This window comes from Fomitopsis serialis (genome assembly GCF_022376445.1).
Source record: "Fomitopsis serialis strain Sig1Antser10 chromosome Unknown B0H18scaffold_46, whole genome shotgun sequence".
NCBI classification, from domain to species: domain Eukaryota; kingdom Fungi; phylum Basidiomycota; class Agaricomycetes; order Polyporales; family Fomitopsidaceae; genus Fomitopsis; species Fomitopsis serialis.
In genome coordinates this window covers 120,609-141,520 of record NW_025955006.1, presented here as the reverse complement: position 1 = coordinate 141,520, position 20,912 = coordinate 120,609, and the positions used below count along the sequence as shown (strand labels likewise).

The following is a 20,912-nucleotide window of genomic DNA, read 5'->3' as shown; positions in this document are numbered from 1 at the left end:
TCAAAGCTTCACAAAGTGCATCGGCCTCCGAGTCGACGGCGACCCCGGATTTGGGGAGCGTCTTCTCGCCAGCAGTCGGTCCTTCCCACTCCGTATAAGCTCCGACATTCTCGTCGGCACTTCCGCTGCTAGTAGCAGTCGTAGGGGGGTCGTCGTGCTGCGCCGTTGAATGGAAGCTCAGATGTATTGGGCAAGAAAACAAGCTTGCATAGCTGATTGGCCCCGTGCCCGGGAGAGAGGGACACATACTTGAGTAGCATGGGAAGACGGGCGACTGAATGGGGGCTACTCGTGTCAGGCGAGAGCAATTCACACTGGCTAGGTGTGGGTGGAGAAGCTCCGGCCATAGTCTCGGCCAACGGAATCTGTTGACTCGGCAGATCGTCTATTTCGGAGACACCAGTGAGTCGAGTACACAACACAGTTGTCTGCCTACTGTATTCGCCAAGGCTTGCATGATCAATCGCCCTTCTAGACTGGCCTCTGGCCGTGGGTATAACAATCGAATCTGTACACATAGGCCGTCTCTAGATTCGTCCGAGTCGGAGAACAGTGGAGGCCAGCCGCCAGCGTACAGTCAACCCTGCAGAGCTGCGACTGATTCGACTCGACGCGGAGCATTGTAGCAGTGCCATGAAACACAAGGCTTCATCGCATGCCTACAAGTTCGTGTGCTCGCTGAAGCGCTGACGGCTCATCACCTCACTTGGTCAGTGGTCAGTACCGGTCAGTGGTCCCAGATGTGTGAACCTACCGCCCTATTTCGATCCTCAATATAACCAGTTTCGGGTGATGTAGTCCATGGCCATGTAGCATGAGTTCAGTTGGGCGCATATATCCTCGGACGGAGACACAGGTCAAAGGAGTACGAACTCCCAAGTGGAATCGATTGCGTACGCGCACAGTGTGATGAAACAGTGACATGCCCAATACCTTCTCGCCGGTTACATCAATAACTTATTACTCGAGATCACAATCGCAGGGAAACCGCACGCTCATATGTTCCCTGTGGTCAAGGTGGAGAGCCGGTAGGTAGTAGCTCCGCCGTCGTCTGACCGAACCGACTCAACAACAGTGTTTTTCGCTCGCAGCGACTCTCTGGCGTTCAACGCGAATAACACAGAGCCGAGAATGACTAGTCAACATGCGAGTCAGCATTGGCATGAGGCTCATGACATATGGTGTGAAATGCGACTCACGGTAGGGCAGTGTCCAGAACACTGCCATGTACACAAGCGCGTTAGGGAGCGTGGCGTACTGCCGGACACAGAACATCAGACTGTCAGTCTACGGAAATGGTGGAAATGGACAATGCTTACGAGGAGCAATCCGATGAAAGATCCCACGCTAATTCATGTGCACTGAGGGCAAGTGTTTCGTACGGATAGAGAATGCGTACCTAGTCACTAAGGACGTCTCCGCGCTGTATAAGACAACCTTGCGCAACACCCGGTTAACGCTGCACGACAGCATCAATTTTATCCCACTCGACGTTATCAAATGCAAGGAGAACGTACCTCGGGAACACTGAACGATGCTTCCAGATCACGACTCCAAGGATGACCGACATGAGAATATCGGAGGCAGCCAGCGCGCTCAGCGTCCCGTACGTGCTCACCTGCATAGTCCTATGCGTAAGAGCCACTACACGCGGCGGAAAAGATCGAACGTACTGGGTCTGGATGAGAATAGGGAGAAATGATCCTGACAAATATAGGATATGAATTAGAACGACATTTGAGTTCGGACGGTACGTACAACCTGATCATCGTGACTGACACGCAGTGATTATTAGTGTTAGATGTTACACAGTCAACGCTGGGCTCGACTTACAAACCCCAAACGCTGAGTTAGGCGAGCGTGAGCATCGTCCAAAGGGCGAGTTCAAAGACAAGAGCTCATACCGAATGTCACAAGTGCACCGGTCATCTTTCACGAAGGAAAGGAAAAATCATAATGTGCTTCCCCTTGCTTATGGCGTTCTCGAAGATATATATGCTCACAATGAGGACACCCAGATACCATTGTCGACTTACTGCATGCGCGATGCATGAGTGCGTGGACAGTTATCGAGATGAGAGTACTAACACTTCCATACGCGGTATGAAAATATGCTATCACAATGCGCAATGAGAATGGATATCTACCGGCACTTATAAAGGCAACATTGGCAACTCACCCTTTTACTCCGAGATCGCCAATGACCTGTCGTGGTGTTTGAGACCGATTTTTGGTCGCCTAAGCATTGTGTACTCACATTCCCTAGAATTATCACCTGAATATCATGATCAGCCAAGCACTTCTCCGAATTTCACAACCGACCGATGCCATCCTGCATGGATTGAAGATGTAGTCAGCTTACAAGCTTCAGCCTTGCGGCGTGTTGTGCCACACACCAAGGTAGTTTGTCCAATGCCAATGGGTCACTGCGGCCACGCACGGTATATGTGTACACAGTATCAGTGACCAGGAAGGTGTGGAGGGCGTTCAATAGCCTATTACGCGGATTATAAGCAATGAAGGCATAAGCTCAAGAGCATATCTTACCAGACGAGAAAAACCTGAAAGTGAAGACAGTCAAGTATGCTATCAGGGATCCGTAATGCAATGCTTACGAGTGACTTCACAATGACTGGGTCCGACTGGCTTCTCACATAGTAGACGATTGTCTGGCAACTGGTAACCCCCTGGAGACTGGAACAATCATTGTGTTCAGGGGATATAGGCCTTTACACATCGAACGACTTACATGCCACCGACGATTGCACCTTCGAGGATCTAATGTTAGAGGCTTCGCTGTAGTTACGATGGAGGAAGAGCGTGCTTACTCAATAACAACGCTCCAATGGTCTCATTCAGGACTTGATTAGGCAGACTGAGCGTCGGCATAAACATCGTTGGGGGCGGGTATCATCAAGGTGGACGTGCTGCCGTGACAGAGCTGAAGCACACCACTGAATATATACCAAAACGGTGGTGGCGCTGCTGCCGGCTTTAATGCGTACAGATTCTTGATGCGATCGGAGGTAGATGCATATGTTGATGGAGTGGGACGATAGGGTCGTGCTCCGGATGGTTCGTATAGACCAATGAAGCTCCAAGCATACTTAGCATAGGGAGGACGAGTACTTGTATGACACCTTGTGGCTGTCTCTAAACCTAGACGCATGCGCGTCGCAGTCGCGTTGGTATGATCTGGACTGCTTACGATGCGATCTGTACGCATGTCTTGAGGCAGCTTTAGTCGACACTTTCCATAACGGCCGTGGGATCGACTGAAGGGGTTGCACGGATGTATCAATCATAGGCGCATGGATCGAAGCGCGATATCCACTCACGATCATCTGTGTTGTGCAGCGCACTACACCACCCCGTGTTGATCGCGCAAAGGGCTACAGGCCGGTATATGTGGTGCCCCATGCATCAGGAAACTGATAGGTAGGATGCAACAGCAACGCCTCATACTTGACCAAAAATAAGTGTAGGAAGTCCAAAGAGGAATCGATTGGGCAACCTGTACGCCACCCCCCATACGCAAGGAGGAATGAAGTTAGGAGAACAGATACTATATTTAATGGCTCTGTCGACCTCTGATAGATTTTGAAGACCATCGCACTGCCAAAACGGCTTGAAGCGCGCGGTCAACGTCTCACGTGATGTAGTCGAGTATGAGCTGGGGCTATCTTATTTGAATGCGTACATCCCGGTAACTGGGGAGGTGACGTCAAATTTTCGACTACAGCAGACGGCGTTAACACTGACATACCTGAAGTCTGACAGTCGCATCAGCTTCAATCTCCAGCGAAACCATTCCATTGGTACAGCATGCCGCTATGCTTGAATCCTGATTAGTTCCTCAAACCAATGATTAGCTAGCGATATCAAGCGCAGCTTGCTGAAGTGCGCTGTAGACATGCCGATGTGAGCGTATTGCTCCCTGACGGGGCACACTCCATCCATAGATGAAAAGACCACTGGGGAAGTCAATATCGACCTGCCAAACTACATGTCAGCGACACCCTAGCAGCCATCTAGTGAATGCGGAGTTCATCATCTTCTGATTGGATGGATTGTCGGTTTCTAGATTCTACACAAAGGGAACGGGAAAGAGACGGGCCAAGTAGCGATACAACACCCTGCGACACGGACATACGGGACAATACGATTGAGAATTGAGGTCATACCGGCTCATGAGCTCGACTCCTGTGTTTGTGCAGGATCGGAACCTTGACATCTCGTTCGTTGAAGCGGAGACAACATGAAGGTGTTCCTTTGTCTGAGCGTGTGTCTCGCATTCAGAGCAACGAGCAACGAGCTCAAGATGACTACGGCGCAGTAAAATGAGCCCCATTGAGTAGCTTGCACACCGGGACATGTACTCACGCTTGGGAAGAATCCAGAGTATCGCCATAAAGACCTGCGTGTTGGGCAGCACTGCGAACTGTTCCGACGCCAATGTTATCTGTCGTACAAGAGTGCGTGTTGATATGAACTGCTTACTGTCACAACGCTCGCTGTAGCTCCCAAACTGGTGAAACGTGAGCAATCGCGTGCACAAAGTACGTACGCATGGGAAACAATCGTTACCTGGTTACTAGTGACGTTTCCAGGCTGTATAGAATCACCATCCGAAGGACGCGGTTGACACTGTCGATGTCGTTCAGTGACATTACACTCAGATCCTAACGCGATCTAAACGCACGTCGGGAATACAGAACGACGCTTCCAGAACACCATCGCCAGGATGACCGACATGATGATGTCGGAAATCGCGAGCGTGATGAGCGCACCAAACGTACCGACCTGCTAGACAGTAAGCGGGTCAGCCATCTGTGGAAGAGACATGCACCCACGGCATTGGGCATTACACTGGGTGACTGGATCCTGCACCGGGGTCAGTGTAGTTGCCATACTTGGACATCAAGCGATGCAACGTACATTGTGATCGTCAAATCTGGAGTCAGCATTCGGATGTTCGTAAGCTCGTCACGGCCGTCTTGACAGTGAACATGGGACTTACACAGACTGAATGCTGGTGAAGAGAGAGTATCAGCGATGTTTCAAGAGTTCAGCGGGCTGACTGTACAGAACGTGACGAGAGCGCCGGTCATCTTTGACGTTCGTTAGCACTCAGGGCAATGCCTCCGCAGAGAGCACTCACGATGGCGACACTCAGATACCACTGGCGGCTCACTGGCGCAAGTTAGAGCCTGAACAGGGGATGGCTACGTGAAACGAAAATACTGACGTCTCCACACACGATACGAGAATATGCTGCAGCGATGCGAGGATACGATTAAGCAGACAGTACTGAGCAGCGCGACCGTAACACACCTTTTGACTGCAAGGTCACCGGTATCCTAAGACTAGCATTTGAGCGTCGTGTATATCCTGAAAGAGGAACGCCACGCACGCTCACAAGAACGATAGCCTGTAAGGTGTCAGCCCATTGTTGCGGAAAAGACGATGTACTGCTTACGATGTCACTCCTAGACATGACGGACGCTGTTAGGTCACCTTTTGCTTGCCCGAAGTGAGACTTACCAGGTCAATCTCGAAACCGAAGAGGGGTCGCCGTGACCGTTGACCGTGTATATGAATATCGCGTCGACAACCAAAAAATAATGCAGTATGTTCAAGACCCTACGCGCACATTAACGGACTAAAGGCCCGCAGTATGGAAATGGGTACCAAACGAATAACACCTGGCATGCTTATATCAGCCGTATGCATTTTGTTGCTCTCCGTGGATCTGACGGCGTACCAGACACTTCATCACCAGAGGATCCGCCTTGTTGTACTTGAAATAGTAGATAGCCTGGCCACCAATGACCCCTTGCAGCCTATAATTGATCAGCAGCAGGGGGAAGCAGCAGTCGACGGGCAGTGGAGTCTCATTCACTCACGCTCCGCCAATGATCGCACCTTGAGAGAAGTCAGGACATAACCATCCGGCCCACCAGACGTAACCGTGGACACTCACTCACAAACAGCGGACCTATGGTCTCGCTTAGCACGCGGCTGAAACTTTCGAATGGCGGCGAATCCATGGAGCAAGAGCGACACCGTGTTCGAAGATTGTGCACGACATGACAGGGCGAAGCCGTCTATATAGGGGGGCAGGAGGCCGCAAGGATAGCTCCGGCTTCCGCACGTAATGCCTGACGAATGGTAACCGACTATGAAGCAGGAAGCAGATGGTCCTCTGGAAAACGCAAGGTTCAATCGTGATGAGCGGTAACGGGAAGCGGCCCATAAGGAGAAGTAAAGCAAGAGACAGGTCATATTTTCACGACATCATGTCAATGAACACGGCCAGATGGAGATAGCGCCGGGAGTTCGTGATACCATGGTGTGGCCTTCGCCATCGCTTGATCGATGCACAAGACGCTCTCACCATAGCTGTGACGGAACTGTCATATCCTGGATGAGCATTAGAGTCGGAAAACCGACACGTATGATATTGACCCACCTAATATCGCGTCGTCATCTGGCTAGGGTCGAGACGTACGAGCTGGAGGACAAGGCTGAGAGAACTCGTGCCTATCAATGGACGCCTTCGGGCATAGGCGCCCCTATGCTTCGAGCAGTAGGACTTGGGATGACCCGAACCACGCGCACACGAAGAGAACACCAGAGTGCATAGCCAACAAAGAATGGGCACAGGTCCACTCCCACGATAGGTGAGCCTATGCCTGTACTACAACAAGCCCGGTACACGCTTCCACGGCTCGACTGACATAATGTGGGTTGCATGGGAACACATTCAGAGTCGTCCAAATAGAAATGGTCAGCAGGTGACTGGGAAGTGGACGCATACTGATACGACCTGGCTGTAGACTCGCAGCCGGTTCTCCAGATCAGCGGACACACGTTACGGCCTGCCACTTAGTGGAAGCCAACACAGAATTGCGATTTGAACTCACCTTGGCAGACTTGCATCTGGTGAGCGTACACAGCAGTCTTCTTCAGAGAGCGAAGTGTACTAGAATATGATGTATCAGCGGGAGTTGTAGAGAGGAAGGCACCGTGGGTAGGCGGTGCATTGCTGCCATACGAGCACTGCGAGGCAATACAGTCGGTTCCGAACTTTGTATGTACGCTTGGGTTATCTTCCTGAATACACCACGACGTTGGCGTAGAAGGCAAGGCCGCGTCAATGAATATATCGCTATTAGAGACAGGATGGATCCAGAGTCCGGGGCGATCAGCAGGAGGCTTCACCGAACAAGGCGTACGAGACTCCGAAGCTCACGGCAACGCATGCGAATGTTGAAAGACCAGCTACTGACCTGACATACAACATGATGAGCTGGATCCTCCTCCAATGTAAACCCACTTATGCACAGTACGGAGGTAAGGGATACTTACCTGGCAACGATTCGCCTTCTGATTCGCCGCAAGTGAAGAGTCCGAGTCGACGGGCGTGATACGAGGACGCCGCGGGTGCACATACATCGTGAATATCACGATTAAAGAAATGCATGCCTACGCTCCCTGTATGCGCTGAAGGCGTGGTATGATATGGTCCCAGTTCGGTGCGCACCGAATTCTCAGTTTTCACCGATGTATACCGCGGGTAGACTCCCGCAGCGAATAGCGTGTCGAAACCGACGCCACCTCGACGTCGCTCCCGGTTATGCGAAACTGTTTGTATGACTCGTCTCGCCAGACGTTGTCAAAATATGTTGGAACAGACCAGGGTTCAGCATGGTTAGAGTCGACTTGTGTACGCGGGTCAGGTACCAAACGGGTCCGTGCTGCCAGTCCGGGGTTGTTTGGTCGTGTTTGGCTGGTGGCACCGTGGCAGGACCCGGCTTGCCGTCAGCCGCGCCTCGCCGTTCACGACGACCACCAACGACCGACGACGCAGTGCGACGCTCTAAACATCCTTGACATCGTTTGATACGGTGAGCACTCCTCTTTAGTCGAGGTGAACTGGATGCTCATCTGTGCATGTCCGGCATCACAGATCCCCCTTTAAAGCCATGTCAGTATCTCAACCTAGCATGACACGCGCATCCTCTAACCGCGCCTCTTCGTTCACTCGCCGTGTCTTCGACGCGATGCGCATACAGGTCTGAACCATATGACCCCTACCTTCCCCGTGGCGGCTCTTCTTCGAACCCGTCCGGCGCGGGCGCAGGCAACGCCAAGACGGCTGCTATCCAGCAGCAGATTGACGACACCGTTGGTATCATGCGCGATAACATTACCAAGGTAGCGGAGCGGGGCGAGCGGTTGGACCAGCTACAGGACAAAACAGGTGCGTACTTGTCGTCGTCGTGGCCGCCGTGCGTCGGGTAGTCGGACCCGCGCGCTGCGGATGCGGGCTGTGCTGACCCGTGCACCATCATAGACAACCTCGCCGTGTCCGCACAAGGCTTCCGCAGGGGGGCCAACCGTGTTCGCAAGGTCCGTGTCCGTGTGATCTTACACTGAACGCCACGTTCACCTACTTTGATCCTCAGAATATGTGGTGGAAGGACATGAAGATGCGCATCATCATCGGCGTCGCCATTGCCATCATCATCATTATCATCGTCGTCTCCGTCGTGAAAGCGACGAAACACTGAGCGCCGGCCCTTCTCGTATCTTGCCCTCCTGGACACCGTTCTGTCACCTCCCGACTCGATGCTCCGTCTGTCTTGTTGTATACATGGTACTTATCTATGCACGTACTACTGTAATCCTGTTTCTTCTGGGTACGGCTGATGCGGACTACTTTTCTCGTTCTCGTTATCCGAGTGCCGATACACTGCAAGCGTCATGAGATGGTCGGCTATACAGTACCGGCATGGGACACCAGCGAAATGGCGGTGACGTTGCATCCGCAGAGTCATGACAAGACAGACCTTTGTCGGCCGAGATCCGCCCAGACGCCATGTTATGTATGTAGTGCGGAGAGCGCACAAACGCATGCATTGATGACCATAGCAAACGATACGAGAGCCTATGCAGCAGTCGATAAACTGCCAAAAAGAAGTCCAGCCCACTAGTGGTAGTCTAGGCGCAGGCATGCATTCGGGGTAATACTCGACAACAAGAGGGGTATAGAAGCGAACGAAAGGGTACCGTACAGTATGATTGTGGAGATGTGGAATTAGCTGCAATGCAGACCGCAGTGAGACAGAAGCAGCTGTCCGTCGACCGCGGCTAGGATGAGAATCCGACCCATAACTTACTGAGCATAACATCCATAACAATAGATTCCTCAATCGACAGAGGACCGAAGGCCGGAAGCCAGCGGTGCACAGCGTCCTTACTCCTCTTCGCCCTCGTCATCCTCTTGAATCGTCGCGGGACCCGAGCGGCTTGCAGGCAACTGTCTCCGACCGCTGCGCTGCTGCTCCGCCTGCTCAAACGATGAGTCGGGCACGGGTGACGTGCGCCCCATCGGCGACCTCCCCGCCTTGCTCCGTGCCCGCGCGCTCGTACTCGGTATTGCAATCGCTACACCCCCGCGCTTCCCGCTCGCGCGCCCCGCATGGCCCCTCGGCGCTGGAGACAGCATCGGCACCTCAGGTGCACGGGGTGCGAACGGCGGCGCATACGCAGTCTGTGCACTCGCGCTCGTGCCCACGTTCGTGGGGATGGGCATCTGTCCCAGCCCGCCCGCGAAGCCTAGCCCGTCCTCGTCCTCATCGACCCAGTCGCTCTCGTCGCCAAGGGTCAGCGACGCGCGCCCGGAGAACACGTCCCGGATGCCCTGTGCGACCTCGACAGGCGGCGAGATCGCCAGCACCTCGATCGCGGAGTAGGACGCGCGGGTCTGCCAGCCCGGCGGCTCGTGCCCCCAGCTCTTCTTCCAACTCGAGCGGCCGAGCGAGGAGAGGTAACCCCCACCGCTGCCACTGCTGCCGTTCGGGTGCCCAAAGGGTGTCTCGCGCTTGCGCGCGACGAACGCGGTTTGCGCATGCGACCGACGCGGGGTCTGATTCTCCTCAAGCGAGCGCCGGCCGAGCGGGCGGTGCGGCGAGCTGTTCCGCCGGCTCTCGTTCTCGCTGAACTCGTAGATCGAGCCCGGCCGCGAGGACGTCAGCGAGTGCGCTGAGGACGCGGAGTTCGAACGGAGGTGCCCTATGTGTGGCGGCGCGTGTACCTGTCTGACGACACGGGTCGATGAGCCTGAGCCTCCTCTCCGATGATACTTCGGCAATGGTGAAGCTGTGCGTCCGGGATACATCGAACCTGCTGAGCTCGCGGAGGGCGACTTCCGATGCCGGTGACCCATGAAGCTCTGCACAGACGACGGTCGCGAGACGTAGTCCTCCCGCTCCGAGTTCGGCGTATGGCTGCCGAACGAACGTCGACTTGCGTCACTTCTCCGCCTGGAGACATTGGTGTACCCGGGTGAGTCAAATGACGGGAACTGAGCAGACTGAACAGAGGAGCGCTTCGAGTTGGCACTGCTCGACCGCCGCGAGGACGCTGATACTCGTTTCGCTCGATTGTTCGCACTCCTCCCAGTAGAAAACTTGCCCCGGTTCCCGCTGGCTCGCCGCTTGACGGCACCACGTCCACGGCCAGTTACAGGAGTGGAAGATCCGGGACTATTGAGCTGACGACTGTAAGACACGCTTGGGGAGGCAAGCCCCGCCTGCTCCTTGCGTTTGCCTTTTGGGTCTTCCTTGAACCACATACGGAACGCCGATAGCAAGCTTGCACGATTCCGGTGGGCGCCGACGCCCTTGTTCCCCGAAATGTTTGGCAACGCAGAGAGCGTGTCTCTCGGTGAATCCGTGCCATTAGGAGGTGGGGAGGATCTGGCGCCAGCCATGACCCACGGAGAGCCGGTTTCCGCCTGCACATTCACGCTACTCATAGACGGCGGAGGCGTAGTCGGCACCCCAGCGTCCTTGGGCTTCAGAGGCGGGCTCTTCAGCAGCCTGCTCGATGTGCTGGCGTGCGAAGCCCTGGGCTCTTCCCCAATGCCCGGCCGCTTGTCCCCACTATCTCGCACAGCCTCTGAGGACTTTTTCCGCACGAGCCCAGCTGCCTCGAGCGCGGTCGTCGCGCGTTGCATGATGCTCACACTGCCCGAGCGCGTCTTCCTGCCCTTCGACCCCTGGTCCTTGTCCTTGTCCTTCATGCTACTTCCAGGAGTAGATGGGCCGGAACGGATGGAGATATCTGCCATAGACGGTGATGGCGACAGGAGTGCGTTGGTAGGCGACTTCGCTCGAGGAGGCGTCTTCGGACGAACTGCCGTAGCGGCAATAGGTGTCGGAGGTATGAGCTGCAGTTCGGGAGCGGACATTGCCTGGGTGAGTGCAGCTGGAATGGTGCCCCTCGTCGGTGTTTCGTGCGAGCGGCGCTCGATACTGTCCTTGTCTTTCGACCTGTCCTGTTTCCGTCGTTCCTCCTGCAGTCCAAGCTGTGTGTCCTCTTTGTGCTTTACCTCGTCTGGTGACTCAACAAGCTCCGGTTTCGTTCCTTCCTCGAGGACACGCCTTTCCGTCTTACGCTTCAGCATCCACCAAAGCGCACCCGTAGCATCGCACGCGTCACTCAAGACTGAGTGCACGATCTGGCCGGTGTCAAGTCCCAGCACGCTCATGGAGTTGAGCAGGTCGCGCTCTAGCGGCGTCGAGAAGATGATAGGAGCTGGTGTGTTGAGTACGGAAGAGAAGTCCTGAGGGAGAACAGGCGCAGACGATCTGTCAAATGTCGGCGTGGTGGGATCGGAAAGCGTTGATGATACTGAGCGTCGCTTCGTTCGCGCTGGTGTTCGAGTAGGAAGGACTGGCGGTGTCTTGGAGGACCTCGACATGACACTGGATCCGTGTCTCCGCATATCAGGGCGGGACGGCGTCTGCTCCATGCTGTCGTCGAGGGATTGATCGACATCTCGGACGTCAGCGCTCTTCCGAGGGGTCTCGGCGTCCTGGGAGAACAGGTCAGTCGCCGAGTCATTTGGGGTCGTCGTAGGGAATTCCGAAGAGGCGGAGTGATAGGTGGACCCGGAAACAGTTGTGTTCAGCTGAGAGGGTGGTCGGACGAGGGGAGCAGATGCTGGCCGCGACGGGATGGCGAGGCTGACCTGCGAGGCCGCTGGATCGACAGCACCCTGCGTGAACCAGGAATGGGCGAGTATCTGGGCGATCGTCGGGCGCTTGTCGGGGTCGGTCTGTAGGATCGACTGGAGCAAGTCGCGGGATTCTGTGCAGGGTGAGCACTATGTACTGCGGAACGTTCAGGGAGCGCACACGCACCTTCGGAAAGCCATTCCGGGTCCTCAAACTCCCCTCGAATAACCTTCTCTTTCATGATGTCCTCGTTATCGTCATCGAAGGGTAATGTGCCGGTCAGGAGGGTGTACAGTATCACACCTAGAGACCAGACGTCGACCTCCGGTCCGAGGTACTTCTTCGCCATGAGCATCTCCGGCGATGCATAGCCCGTTGTTCCGCAGAACGTCTCGAGCAGTACACCGCGCTCGAACTCGCGCGTAAAGCCAAAGTCCCCGAGCTTCACACGGCAGCGCTCGTCAAGCAGCACGTTCTCCAGCTTGAGATCACGATGTATGATGCCCTTCGAGTGCACGTAGGCGACCGCGAGGCACAGCTGCCCGAATATAACGCGCGTCTCCTCCTCGTTGAGTCTCCCCTTCTCCGCGAGGTAATCGAATAGCTCGCCGCCGGAACAGAGCTCGGTGACGAGCCAGATGTTGGACTCGGTCGCAATGACTTCGTACAGTTGTGTGATATGGGGGTGGTGAAGCTGGCGATGGTGGTGTATTTCCCTGGTCAAAGAGGCGGACATTGCTTTCGGGATCTGTTTGATGGCGACACGGATTCCGGTCAAGCGGTGCACTCCGAGGCGCACCTTACCGTACGTGCCTACAATTTCCGTAGGTATAGAACCACATAAGCAACACGCCTACTACACACCTTCACCGATGACCTTCCCTAGGGTGTAGTTCCCGACGACCCTGATCTTCTGAGACGAAAGCTCCTTCCCAAGTTCATTATAGGCGTTGGCGAGCTGAGCTTTGTAGTTCTGAGTTTGCGACACCGAGGTCGAATGCTTGTGGCCGTTCATAGCCATTGCAACATTTACAAGAAGCGAAGGTAAGGAATGACGGTGGTCGGAGCGGTTAAGGAGGACCAGGAGGAGGGGGACCAGGATTTAGCTGGTCAACCCGCGGTAACGGTTTCTTGAAACGCTCTTACTTACAAGTAACTAGTATACTACTAACCACTACTTACTTACTTACTTACTTACTTACTTACTTACTTCCTTACTTAGCGCCGCCTCGGTGAGACGGATTTCCCGCAATTGCCAGTGGTCGATACTCAAGTACTCAGTACTCATCGATCATCAACAGACCTGTACTATGTATCTCAAGGTCGAACTATCCACGGGTTTGGGTATGTATTTGTTCAGTTTGTACAGATTCGGTGCAGCAGTTGCGTCTCAGGCTCACCTGCAGTGGTAGCAATTTGTGAGGCCTCGAACATGGTGACGACCCGTTGCTTCAAGTACTAGTAGCGCAAAGCCCGTTCAACGAGGCCGTGACAAGGTGCGAAGTAATATTATTCTGTCGCGTCAATGATCGATTCTCTCCAGATTTCAGGACTTAACATAAATCAAAGCGCGAGGCCCATTCGTCTCGTAGTATGTATCACCGCCGGGCGCCTCCTCCCAGTCCTCAGGATGAGGGCTGATGAGGGTGCCTTTTTGTACAGTGATAGCAATCTGCCATTTGCTATCGCCATCCGAGTTCGAGCAAGAGGCACTGCTTCAAATTCCTTTCTAGAACATGATGGATGTATGCTTCCCCACGTTACAGGGCACCGGAACATCCGCTCCAAATCCGCTCGTTGTTCGAGGTCGCCGTATGATACCGCTCACTTCATCCCCCATTCTTCGCTGCTAACTCCCATCGTCATGTACCGGAGACAAGTACTGACTTAGTCTATGGCGATGTTCAGTTTCTGTATCGCAACGGGGCCTATCGACTATCATACATCTGTACCGGTTTACGGTATGACCCGAGATGGATCCTATACCACTGACTTCTGCATGTTTGGCAGTTGGCACCAAGATGGTCTGCCAGTGACCAACTCAATCTATCGAAGCCGTACTCTATACGAACTCAGACAAGTATATGAGCCCTCGAGAGGGGCAGCTACGCTGCAATCTAGCGACTTTGCTCCCCGCGTAGTACCAGCTAAGGTCCGGCATGTCTACCCCCGTCGCTGATGATGCGCGAGCCAACTTGGGCACATTTCTCATAGGTAAGTGCTTGTCTGTACTTGAAGTGCGTGACTGTTTATTGGCCCTTATTGACTCAGGAAATCTCGCGGATGCTGTGTGAGAGATCCATTCGAATACCGCGCGCTCGTCCTTATGCTACTCATCAGATTATTCGGCGTGACTACAGTGCAGACATACAACTATTTGATGTCTCGCAGTTCGGACAGTATCATGTTGGGTATTTTGGTGAGAATATACGACCTTGAGAATGTTTAAGCCACTCAGCTCCCTGTCCATTCGCAGTTGTCGTTGTGCTGGTGAGTGGCGAGGCACCGTCGTCTTTGTGGATAGAACTTGGACTGACTGGATGAAAGGATCATTGATACTCTGCAACTCTCATTCTTCAGTCATCTTACCTATAGCTACGCCGTCACAGATGTCGGCGACTTTGCGGCACTCGGTAAAATCCTGTGGTGAGTATGTAGATCGGTGGCTCTCAAGATGTATCTCATGCCAAATTCAGGTGTTTTCCCGTATGCTCCCATTTTGGCTCTTCTCGAAGGCGTAGATCATGCTACTGACTATCTATTAGGCAATAATTTTCTTGACTGTGAGGTCCACTCATCTGTTCTCGTCAAATCGTCAATTGATAATTTACAGGGATTGAGCGACTTCATTGTACGAAGGTAACGTATACTACGTGCATGAGGACTTGCGTGATTCGTAATGTTGCCTTATTTTCAGCTTGTTTTGCTATCGTATCTGGAAGTGTGAGTACGCATACTTGCTATCCGATACCACTCAATGTCGTTCACCGTTGGACAGTGAGCGAGCGAAACGCGGCTCTCGCCGTAGCACTAGTAAGCTTCAATGGCATCTAATGCTGCGTATGCTTTATCATCTTTATGTCGTTAGTGCTTCAACAGCATCACAGTCTTTGGTACGTTCTTCATATTCACTACTTACAGCAGGCGGGAGCTCATTCATTGGTATAATCAGCACTGAACTGCGGTACGTATGCCGGGAATGCTCATCGTCTTGATGCTGATGTTCGTGCCACATGTAACCCAGGCCTCGTGGCTAAGACGTAAGTACTGTTACCCGCTACTTCGCAAGCGCTATCCATCTCTGACGTATACAAACAGTACCTCCATCCAAACAATCGATGCATTCAGGAGCAAAACCTTATCGGTCGGTTCCTTTATCAATGAAGGTACATTATACTGAACCAATTCCATCCGCAGGGCTTGATCTATGCGGGCCTCGTCGACTGTCTATGCGGAAACATTCTGATAGCAATGTCTTTGTACATCATCCTGAAAAAACATCTAAGGGCTGCTTCCAAGTATGTGCCGTTTACTGATTGTATTTGTGATTGACCCATCAAGTTGCTTCGCCAGCTCCAGGACTACTTTCGTTGTGCGCACGCTGATTGCTTATAGCGTCGAAACTGGTGCCACGACGAGGTCTGTAACGCTGATTCGATGTGGGAGCCGAACTCACAGCCTATTCGTATGCTAGCATATGCGCTCTGATCTGCCTTGTTACAGTAAGATAATGTTATTCTTGTCAAACGCCAACCTGTTGATCATTCTGCATTCAGTACGCAGCCATGACGCACAACAGCATATATATTGCGCTGTATTCAGTGCTGTCTAAAGGTGAGCGATGATAAGGAGCGATGCGCTATGCTAAGTACTGCCACAGTCTCTTTGAACGCCCTTTTAGCCACTCTCAACGCCAGGCGTGGCCTCCGAGCCAATGACGAGCTTCGCGGAGAAGGAATCATTTCTGTAGCGGGATCGGTAGCCAAGCTCCTCAGCGGGAAGGTGAACACGGATAGAAGGTGTGGAAGGGTGAGTGACTTCACGTCGTCAGTGCATCCTCACAGGATAGATTACTTTCCGAGACAGGACATTCAAGTCACCGTTCAGACGACTGTCGACCAGTTGGTCGATGGAGAACCTCTGCCGAAGACCTCAGTAGGTCCAGATACACAAATCACCCTACTCAATGCTAATTAACCGTCGATACAGATGCTACAGTACCCGGGCGGCGACTCCTCACTCACAGAAACAGTCGAATGAGGATCTCCTAGACGACGGGCGGCAAGAGTCCGATTCCTCACCGGACGCGCACTGTCAAATCACCCGGACAGTGCGCTCGCCACAAACGTTTGTGATTTGCATGGAAGCCAGTATTTATGCACCGATAACAGAAGGCAAGAACCGAAAATAACATAGTTGGTTCAAGCAGCACTCCGCTTGGACATCTTCTCTTTGCGTTTTCTACCTATTAGAGAGCCAATCTGTTTACCTGCCTTGGAGGCTTGATTCGCATCATGCCCCTTCTCTTGTGTCCGCGACAAGTCTGACAGACGTCGCTTCTTGCTTGGTCGCTCCTGACTCTCTTCTGCCTTCACAGCTGGAATCGATGCTCTGCGTTGGGGCGGTTTCGAGGTGCTATGTTCCTAGACGAAGTGTGAACATCATGCGCTTCTCAGTAGGATGAACAACATACAGATTGCTTGTCGCGTTGCTGGGTAGCTCGTCGTTGAACGACCTGTACGTTCTCAATCGAGAACTCGACAATGAGGGACCCTCTGCTCTTGACGGGTGCGCCCTTTTCCAACTCATCTCTCAACCGCTTCAATCGCGCTTCATCCTTCTGCGGCTTCTTCTTCTCGATCTTGACCAGATCTTCCAGTTCGGCTTTCCACCACTCGTCGAACATCCGGCCGACTTTTGTGCTATTGTTGGCCCACCTGAGAACTCGCAGAGCATCTGCATGCTTCGCCATCTCCAAGAAGCCATAGCCTCGGCTACGTCCTTTGCCGGTTACGGGGTCGACACGGTCTGCCTGACGCACAATCTTGGCTTGCTTGACACCTGTATCGCGACCAGCCTTATGGTCCTTCCCCTTCCCCTTCCCTTTCGACGTATTCGTCTGCGCGACGCCATCGTCGTCTTCGGCCTTGATGGCCTCGTCCTCGTTCGTGGGTGCGACGGACTCAGCCAACTCGTCGGCAGTCAATGGTTCCCGCGCTCCCTCCTTGACTTCCTTCTCGAAAGCACGAACAGCGTGCACAGCGAGTCTCTTGAGCATGCGCTCGGTCGCGAAGAGGGGCAGTTGTCGGATGCTCAACCGCGTCTTCGACACGTATAGAGATGGATTGGAGCGAAGGAGCGCCCTCCGGGCGTTGAATGACATAGTCCGTTTCTCCACTTCTGCTGGACCCATCGACTCGGCAGCGGGCGCGTTGGGCAGGATGACTAGAATATCCATCAGGACTGCGAGTACAAGGCTGACTTGGTGTACTCACTTCCCTCCCGAAGGAGATAGAGGTTACGCTTGTCTGCCTTCTCTCGTTGTCTTTCGCCGGCCTCCTTGAGCTTGCCGGCCTCATCCCGCGTCACAGCGCGGATGACGTCCAGTGTCCGGCCTTGAAGTACTAGGTTCTGAGCTATCGAGGAAGAGGGATCCGGGGTGAGCAAGGAAGGTAATTTGAAAGGGTTCTTCTTCGGTTGCTAAACCAAAATACTCAGTCAAGTGGATGTAAGAAAATACTGGAACGCACTGTCGTGGCTTTGTCACTCTCTCCAAGCATCTCGGCACGCAGAATCTCACTCTGCTCGACGACCTTGTCCGCGTCCGCTTTGTTCCAGAAGCAGACGAAACCAGTTCCACGAGAGCGACCGATCTCGTGATCTACCGTTATGCGAGCGTAACGGAGTGGGCCGAAGGCACGGAATCTGTGGCTCGTGAGCAGCAATGCAAAGTGAATTCAGATAACACTTACAAAGTTCGAAGCTCATCCTCTGTTGCCTCGAATGGAACGTTGCGAACAAACAGGGTTGTACCGCTTTCTGGAGGAGGCAGCGTAGGCTTTGTCCGGCCCTCATCTTGTTCGTCACCCTCGTCGCCCGTGAGGTCATCTTCATCACTACCACTCTCACTGCCCACATCACTCCCATCGTCCTCGTGCAATCCGATCTGCCCATCTTGACTTGCGGAGCCCTCGCCTTCACTACCATCCTCACCAGCCTCGCCACTCTCGTCACCCATCTGCACGTCTCCATCCGCGGCTTCCTGTTCCACCTTCGCCTTCTCCGCCTGCCACTTGTCTTTGCTCAGCGCCCAGTCTACTGCAATGACACGCTCTTTCCCCTGCGGCTCCGGTCCCTCATCATTCTCCTCTGCATCCTCTCCTTGACCCTTTGCTGCTTTCTCCGCCTTTTCCTCCTCCCTCCGCTGCTTCTTCTTTTTCTGCTTGTCCGTCACCAGCCGTGCCGCCATGCCCGCTTGGACCTTCATCCCGTTCGTTTCCTCCATCGCGCGCTCCGCATCTTTACGGCTCAGCATCCAGACGAAAGCGAAGCCCTTCGCACGCGGCTTGCCCTCGCCCTCATCGTCTTTCAGAGGGATGTCGACGGAGTAGATGGGTCCGTACGGGAGGAAGACTGCGCGGAGGTCTTGTTCCGTGATGTCGAACGGTAGATTGCGCACGATGAGCCGGCTCGCGCGGCTCGGTGCGCCGCCCTTCGCGCCTTGCTTCGGCGCATCGACCTTCTTGGCTTTGGGCGCTTTAGCCAGACCGTCAAGTCGTTTCTTCAATGTAGCTGATAGCAGGGAGCCTTTGAATACGTGCGCGTGTAGCTTATTGACTGCTTCCGAAGCGGCCGAAGGCGTGGCGAATAATGCGTGGGCTATACGTAGATGTAGGTCAGGCATTCGTTGATCAAGGGGACAGGTTTGCGCACCGATATCGCTGTCCTCATCACCACTACTTGTTTTGGCTGGCCACTCCGCTTTTTCAGCGCCGTCGAGCTTGCGGATCTTCTTCCATAGCGTTTTGGAGTCTATTGATGAAGGTAGACCCGAGATGACTACTGTGCGTATAGCGAGAGGGTCTTTTAACGCAGGTTGCTGAGGCCGAGGTGCCGGGGATTTTGCCTCAGTTTTGACTGGTGATCGCGTCTGGTCCTTGTCCCTGCCCTGCGACTTGTCTTTGCTCTGAATAGGGAAACATCAGCATGACATGGCCGTTTCATATGTTCGCATGCCCACCTTCAACTCCGCCCACTGAACCCTCAACTGTCTCTTGTTCAGCGCGAGTCCCTCCTCCGCGATCTTGTCGGAAGCTAATTGCGCATCCTCTTTAATCGCGAAAGAAACGTAACCGACGCCTTTTGATACCCCTGAGCCGGGTTCAAGCACGACGAATGCAGACCGTACGGGTGCGAGATCAGAGAAAAGGGTCTTCAGATCCGTAGATGTCGCTGTGTACGGTAGATTTGACACGAAAAGAGTCGACCTACACGCTGGTAGGTTACCTCGGTGATAGATGACTTCGTATAAGAAAACATACCCATGTGAGATAGGAAAAGACCCATCTTCCTCCCTCTCCTTGCGCTTTCCGAGCGAGGATGTCATCACGATGGAACGAGTGTAGGCGGGAATTCGGGCAGCGGACACAAATGAAGCAAGCGATCTTCGGGGCGAAGGTAAGGCCAGAGCCTGACGGTGTAAGTCGAGTGTAAGTAAATGCCAATGGCCTGCTTGTAGTGGGTCCTCTGGCGCCATTGTGAAAATGTCACAGTATTTAAGCTCCGAAATGACGGTGGCAGCATAGATTAGATCCCACTTCAGTTTGATCATCAACAGTTTTCCGCCCACTCCCTCCAATCCTCATCGTACTGGAAGGCTGCAAGGGTGGAGGAGGGTGTGATAGCGAATATGAGGCTGTCCTCAGGGTCGGGCAGGATGGCAGCCGCCGACTCGGGACGGACAGCCGTTGCGACGAGCTCCTCCTTGCCAAAGGAGTCACCCGTCCACTGCTTCATTACGAGAGTGCCGGCGTTGGTGTAGAGCAGGTACGTGCTTTGCCCATCGGGGTGCGCGGCGTAACCGGCGGCTAGGAGGCAGCGGGTGAGGTCTTGGAGTTGAGACATGATTCAGTAGGTGAGCGCGAACTTGGGCGGATGCTAGAGAATGTCAGGCGACCATTTCGATCTTTATAGCTATGGGTGTTGATACCTCATTATTCACGACTCGATGAGTACTGCCGGCAGCATCCTGCTACAGACACTCTTCCCACCGTGCCCCGGTCGTACCATAATGTATGGTGAGCCCATGTGGAGCAGCGGAATTGCGTTCTAAGCCGTCCCCGTTTTCCTTTGCGCTCACAACTGCACATTAGCCGCGGGCCCATGAAACTAGTGCTGATGGCAAATGGGAATGGACCCAATTGCCGGCAAATGGCGCTTGGGAATGGGTTTTCGGGGGGTGGCGCGCGCTGGCGATTGTGGCGCAACTGGCAAATGGGCTTTTTGATGCGTTTTTGGCGTTTTGTGCTCAATTTCGAGCTTGTGCCGCTGCTTGTAGGTCCCCGAGGATGTTTAGCACTGCAGGGTACAAGCAGGACACTGGGAGAATGACATGCAGCCTATAGGATGTGAGTAGGCCTCGACGAGACAGCAGGTAGTGGCTGGCGGCCATCCGCCGGGGCAGCAAATCGGGTCTCGGGTCTCGACGACTCGGAGTGCATTTGCATTCAAGCTAATGACCAGGCTTGACTGGAACTTCGTGTAATTGCAGTCTGACGGATGGTTGCACACGTTGCCGTGCATGTTGGTGGCTCGGTGCTGAAATGTTGACTCAATGGCATACAATTGCACACACTGCAGCTCGAGCTGAGACTGTCAAGGCGG

General features: G+C 53.8%; 7 protein-coding genes across 7 annotated transcripts; 2 read left to right on the top strand and 5 right to left on the bottom strand.

Moving 5' to 3' along the window:
* Positions 1–684: 684 nt before the first annotated feature.
* On the bottom strand, positions 685–2,925 carry B0H18DRAFT_1105321 (uncharacterized protein). Its single transcript, XM_048032649.1, has 23 exons — positions 2,829–2,925; positions 2,750–2,768; positions 2,616–2,694; positions 2,548–2,561; positions 2,397–2,495; positions 2,323–2,332; positions 2,258–2,275; positions 2,180–2,205; positions 2,089–2,114; positions 2,004–2,035; positions 1,905–1,929; positions 1,834–1,845; positions 1,759–1,774; positions 1,674–1,704; positions 1,518–1,618; positions 1,400–1,459; positions 1,320–1,347; positions 1,200–1,257; positions 1,071–1,135; positions 995–1,006; positions 920–934; positions 755–809; positions 685–705 (listed from the first exon to the last, which is right to left on the bottom strand). The coding sequence occupies exons 1-22, from the start codon at positions 2,893–2,895 to the stop codon at positions 771–773; spliced, it is 852 nt and encodes a 283-aa protein (XP_047891984.1). The 5' UTR covers positions 2,896–2,925; the 3' UTR covers positions 685–705; positions 755–770.
* Positions 2,926–4,583: 1,658 nt separating this feature from the next.
* Positions 4,584–6,050, bottom strand: B0H18DRAFT_1120378 (uncharacterized protein; the record flags this gene model as incomplete). Its single annotated transcript, XM_048034101.1, has 16 exons — positions 4,584–4,647; positions 4,703–4,803; positions 4,854–4,884; positions 4,939–4,954; positions 5,021–5,032; positions 5,087–5,111; positions 5,162–5,193; positions 5,249–5,274; positions 5,335–5,360; positions 5,414–5,431; positions 5,480–5,489; positions 5,545–5,643; positions 5,692–5,705; positions 5,765–5,843; positions 5,907–5,925; positions 5,984–6,050. 16 exons carry the CDS (start codon positions 6,048–6,050, stop codon positions 4,584–4,586), a joined length of 639 nt encoding a protein of 212 aa, XP_047891983.1.
* Positions 6,051–8,078: 2,028 nt separating this feature from the next.
* B0H18DRAFT_1014932 (synaptobrevin) lies at positions 8,079–8,942 on the top strand. The gene is made up of 3 exons (XM_048029185.1): positions 8,079–8,266; positions 8,360–8,415; positions 8,472–8,942. The coding sequence occupies exons 1-3, from the start codon at positions 8,200–8,202 to the stop codon at positions 8,574–8,576; spliced, it is 228 nt and encodes a 75-aa protein (XP_047891982.1). The 5' UTR covers positions 8,079–8,199; the 3' UTR covers positions 8,577–8,942.
* Positions 8,943–8,945: 3 nt separating this feature from the next.
* Positions 8,946–13,166, bottom strand: B0H18DRAFT_1014927 (uncharacterized protein). Its single transcript, XM_048029184.1, has 3 exons — positions 12,894–13,166; positions 12,216–12,842; positions 8,946–12,162 (listed from the first exon to the last, which is right to left on the bottom strand). Exons 1-3 carry the CDS (start codon positions 13,048–13,050, stop codon positions 9,263–9,265), a joined length of 3,684 nt encoding a protein of 1,227 aa, XP_047891981.1. The 5' UTR covers positions 13,051–13,166; the 3' UTR covers positions 8,946–9,262.
* An 888-nt stretch (positions 13,167–14,054) lies between these two features.
* B0H18DRAFT_464356 (uncharacterized protein) lies at positions 14,055–16,495 on the top strand. The gene is made up of 21 exons (XM_048038192.1): positions 14,055–14,243; positions 14,301–14,319; positions 14,370–14,448; positions 14,506–14,519; positions 14,577–14,675; positions 14,726–14,735; positions 14,795–14,812; positions 14,863–14,888; positions 14,947–14,972; positions 15,028–15,062; positions 15,118–15,142; positions 15,202–15,213; positions 15,274–15,289; positions 15,348–15,393; positions 15,447–15,547; positions 15,603–15,668; positions 15,724–15,751; positions 15,806–15,863; positions 15,910–16,058; positions 16,116–16,184; positions 16,239–16,495. Exons 1-21 carry the CDS (start codon positions 14,189–14,191, stop codon positions 16,287–16,289), a joined length of 1,002 nt encoding a protein of 333 aa, XP_047891980.1. The 5' UTR covers positions 14,055–14,188; the 3' UTR covers positions 16,290–16,495.
* On the bottom strand, positions 16,451–19,635 carry B0H18DRAFT_878636 (uncharacterized protein; the record flags this gene model as incomplete). The annotated part of the gene is made up of 8 exons (XM_048040639.1): positions 16,451–16,672; positions 16,723–17,474; positions 17,525–17,729; positions 17,780–17,954; positions 18,002–18,908; positions 18,963–19,197; positions 19,270–19,516; positions 19,571–19,635. The coding sequence occupies 8 exons, from the start codon at positions 19,633–19,635 to the stop codon at positions 16,451–16,453; spliced, it is 2,808 nt and encodes a 935-aa protein (XP_047891979.1).
* Positions 19,636–19,757: 122 nt separating this feature from the next.
* B0H18DRAFT_464433 (uncharacterized protein) lies at positions 19,758–20,308 on the bottom strand. Its single transcript, XM_048038193.1, has one exon. It carries the CDS (start codon positions 20,151–20,153, stop codon positions 19,860–19,862), a length of 294 nt encoding a protein of 97 aa, XP_047891978.1. The 5' UTR covers positions 20,154–20,308; the 3' UTR covers positions 19,758–19,859.
* Between the last annotated feature and the right edge of the window lie 604 nt (positions 20,309–20,912).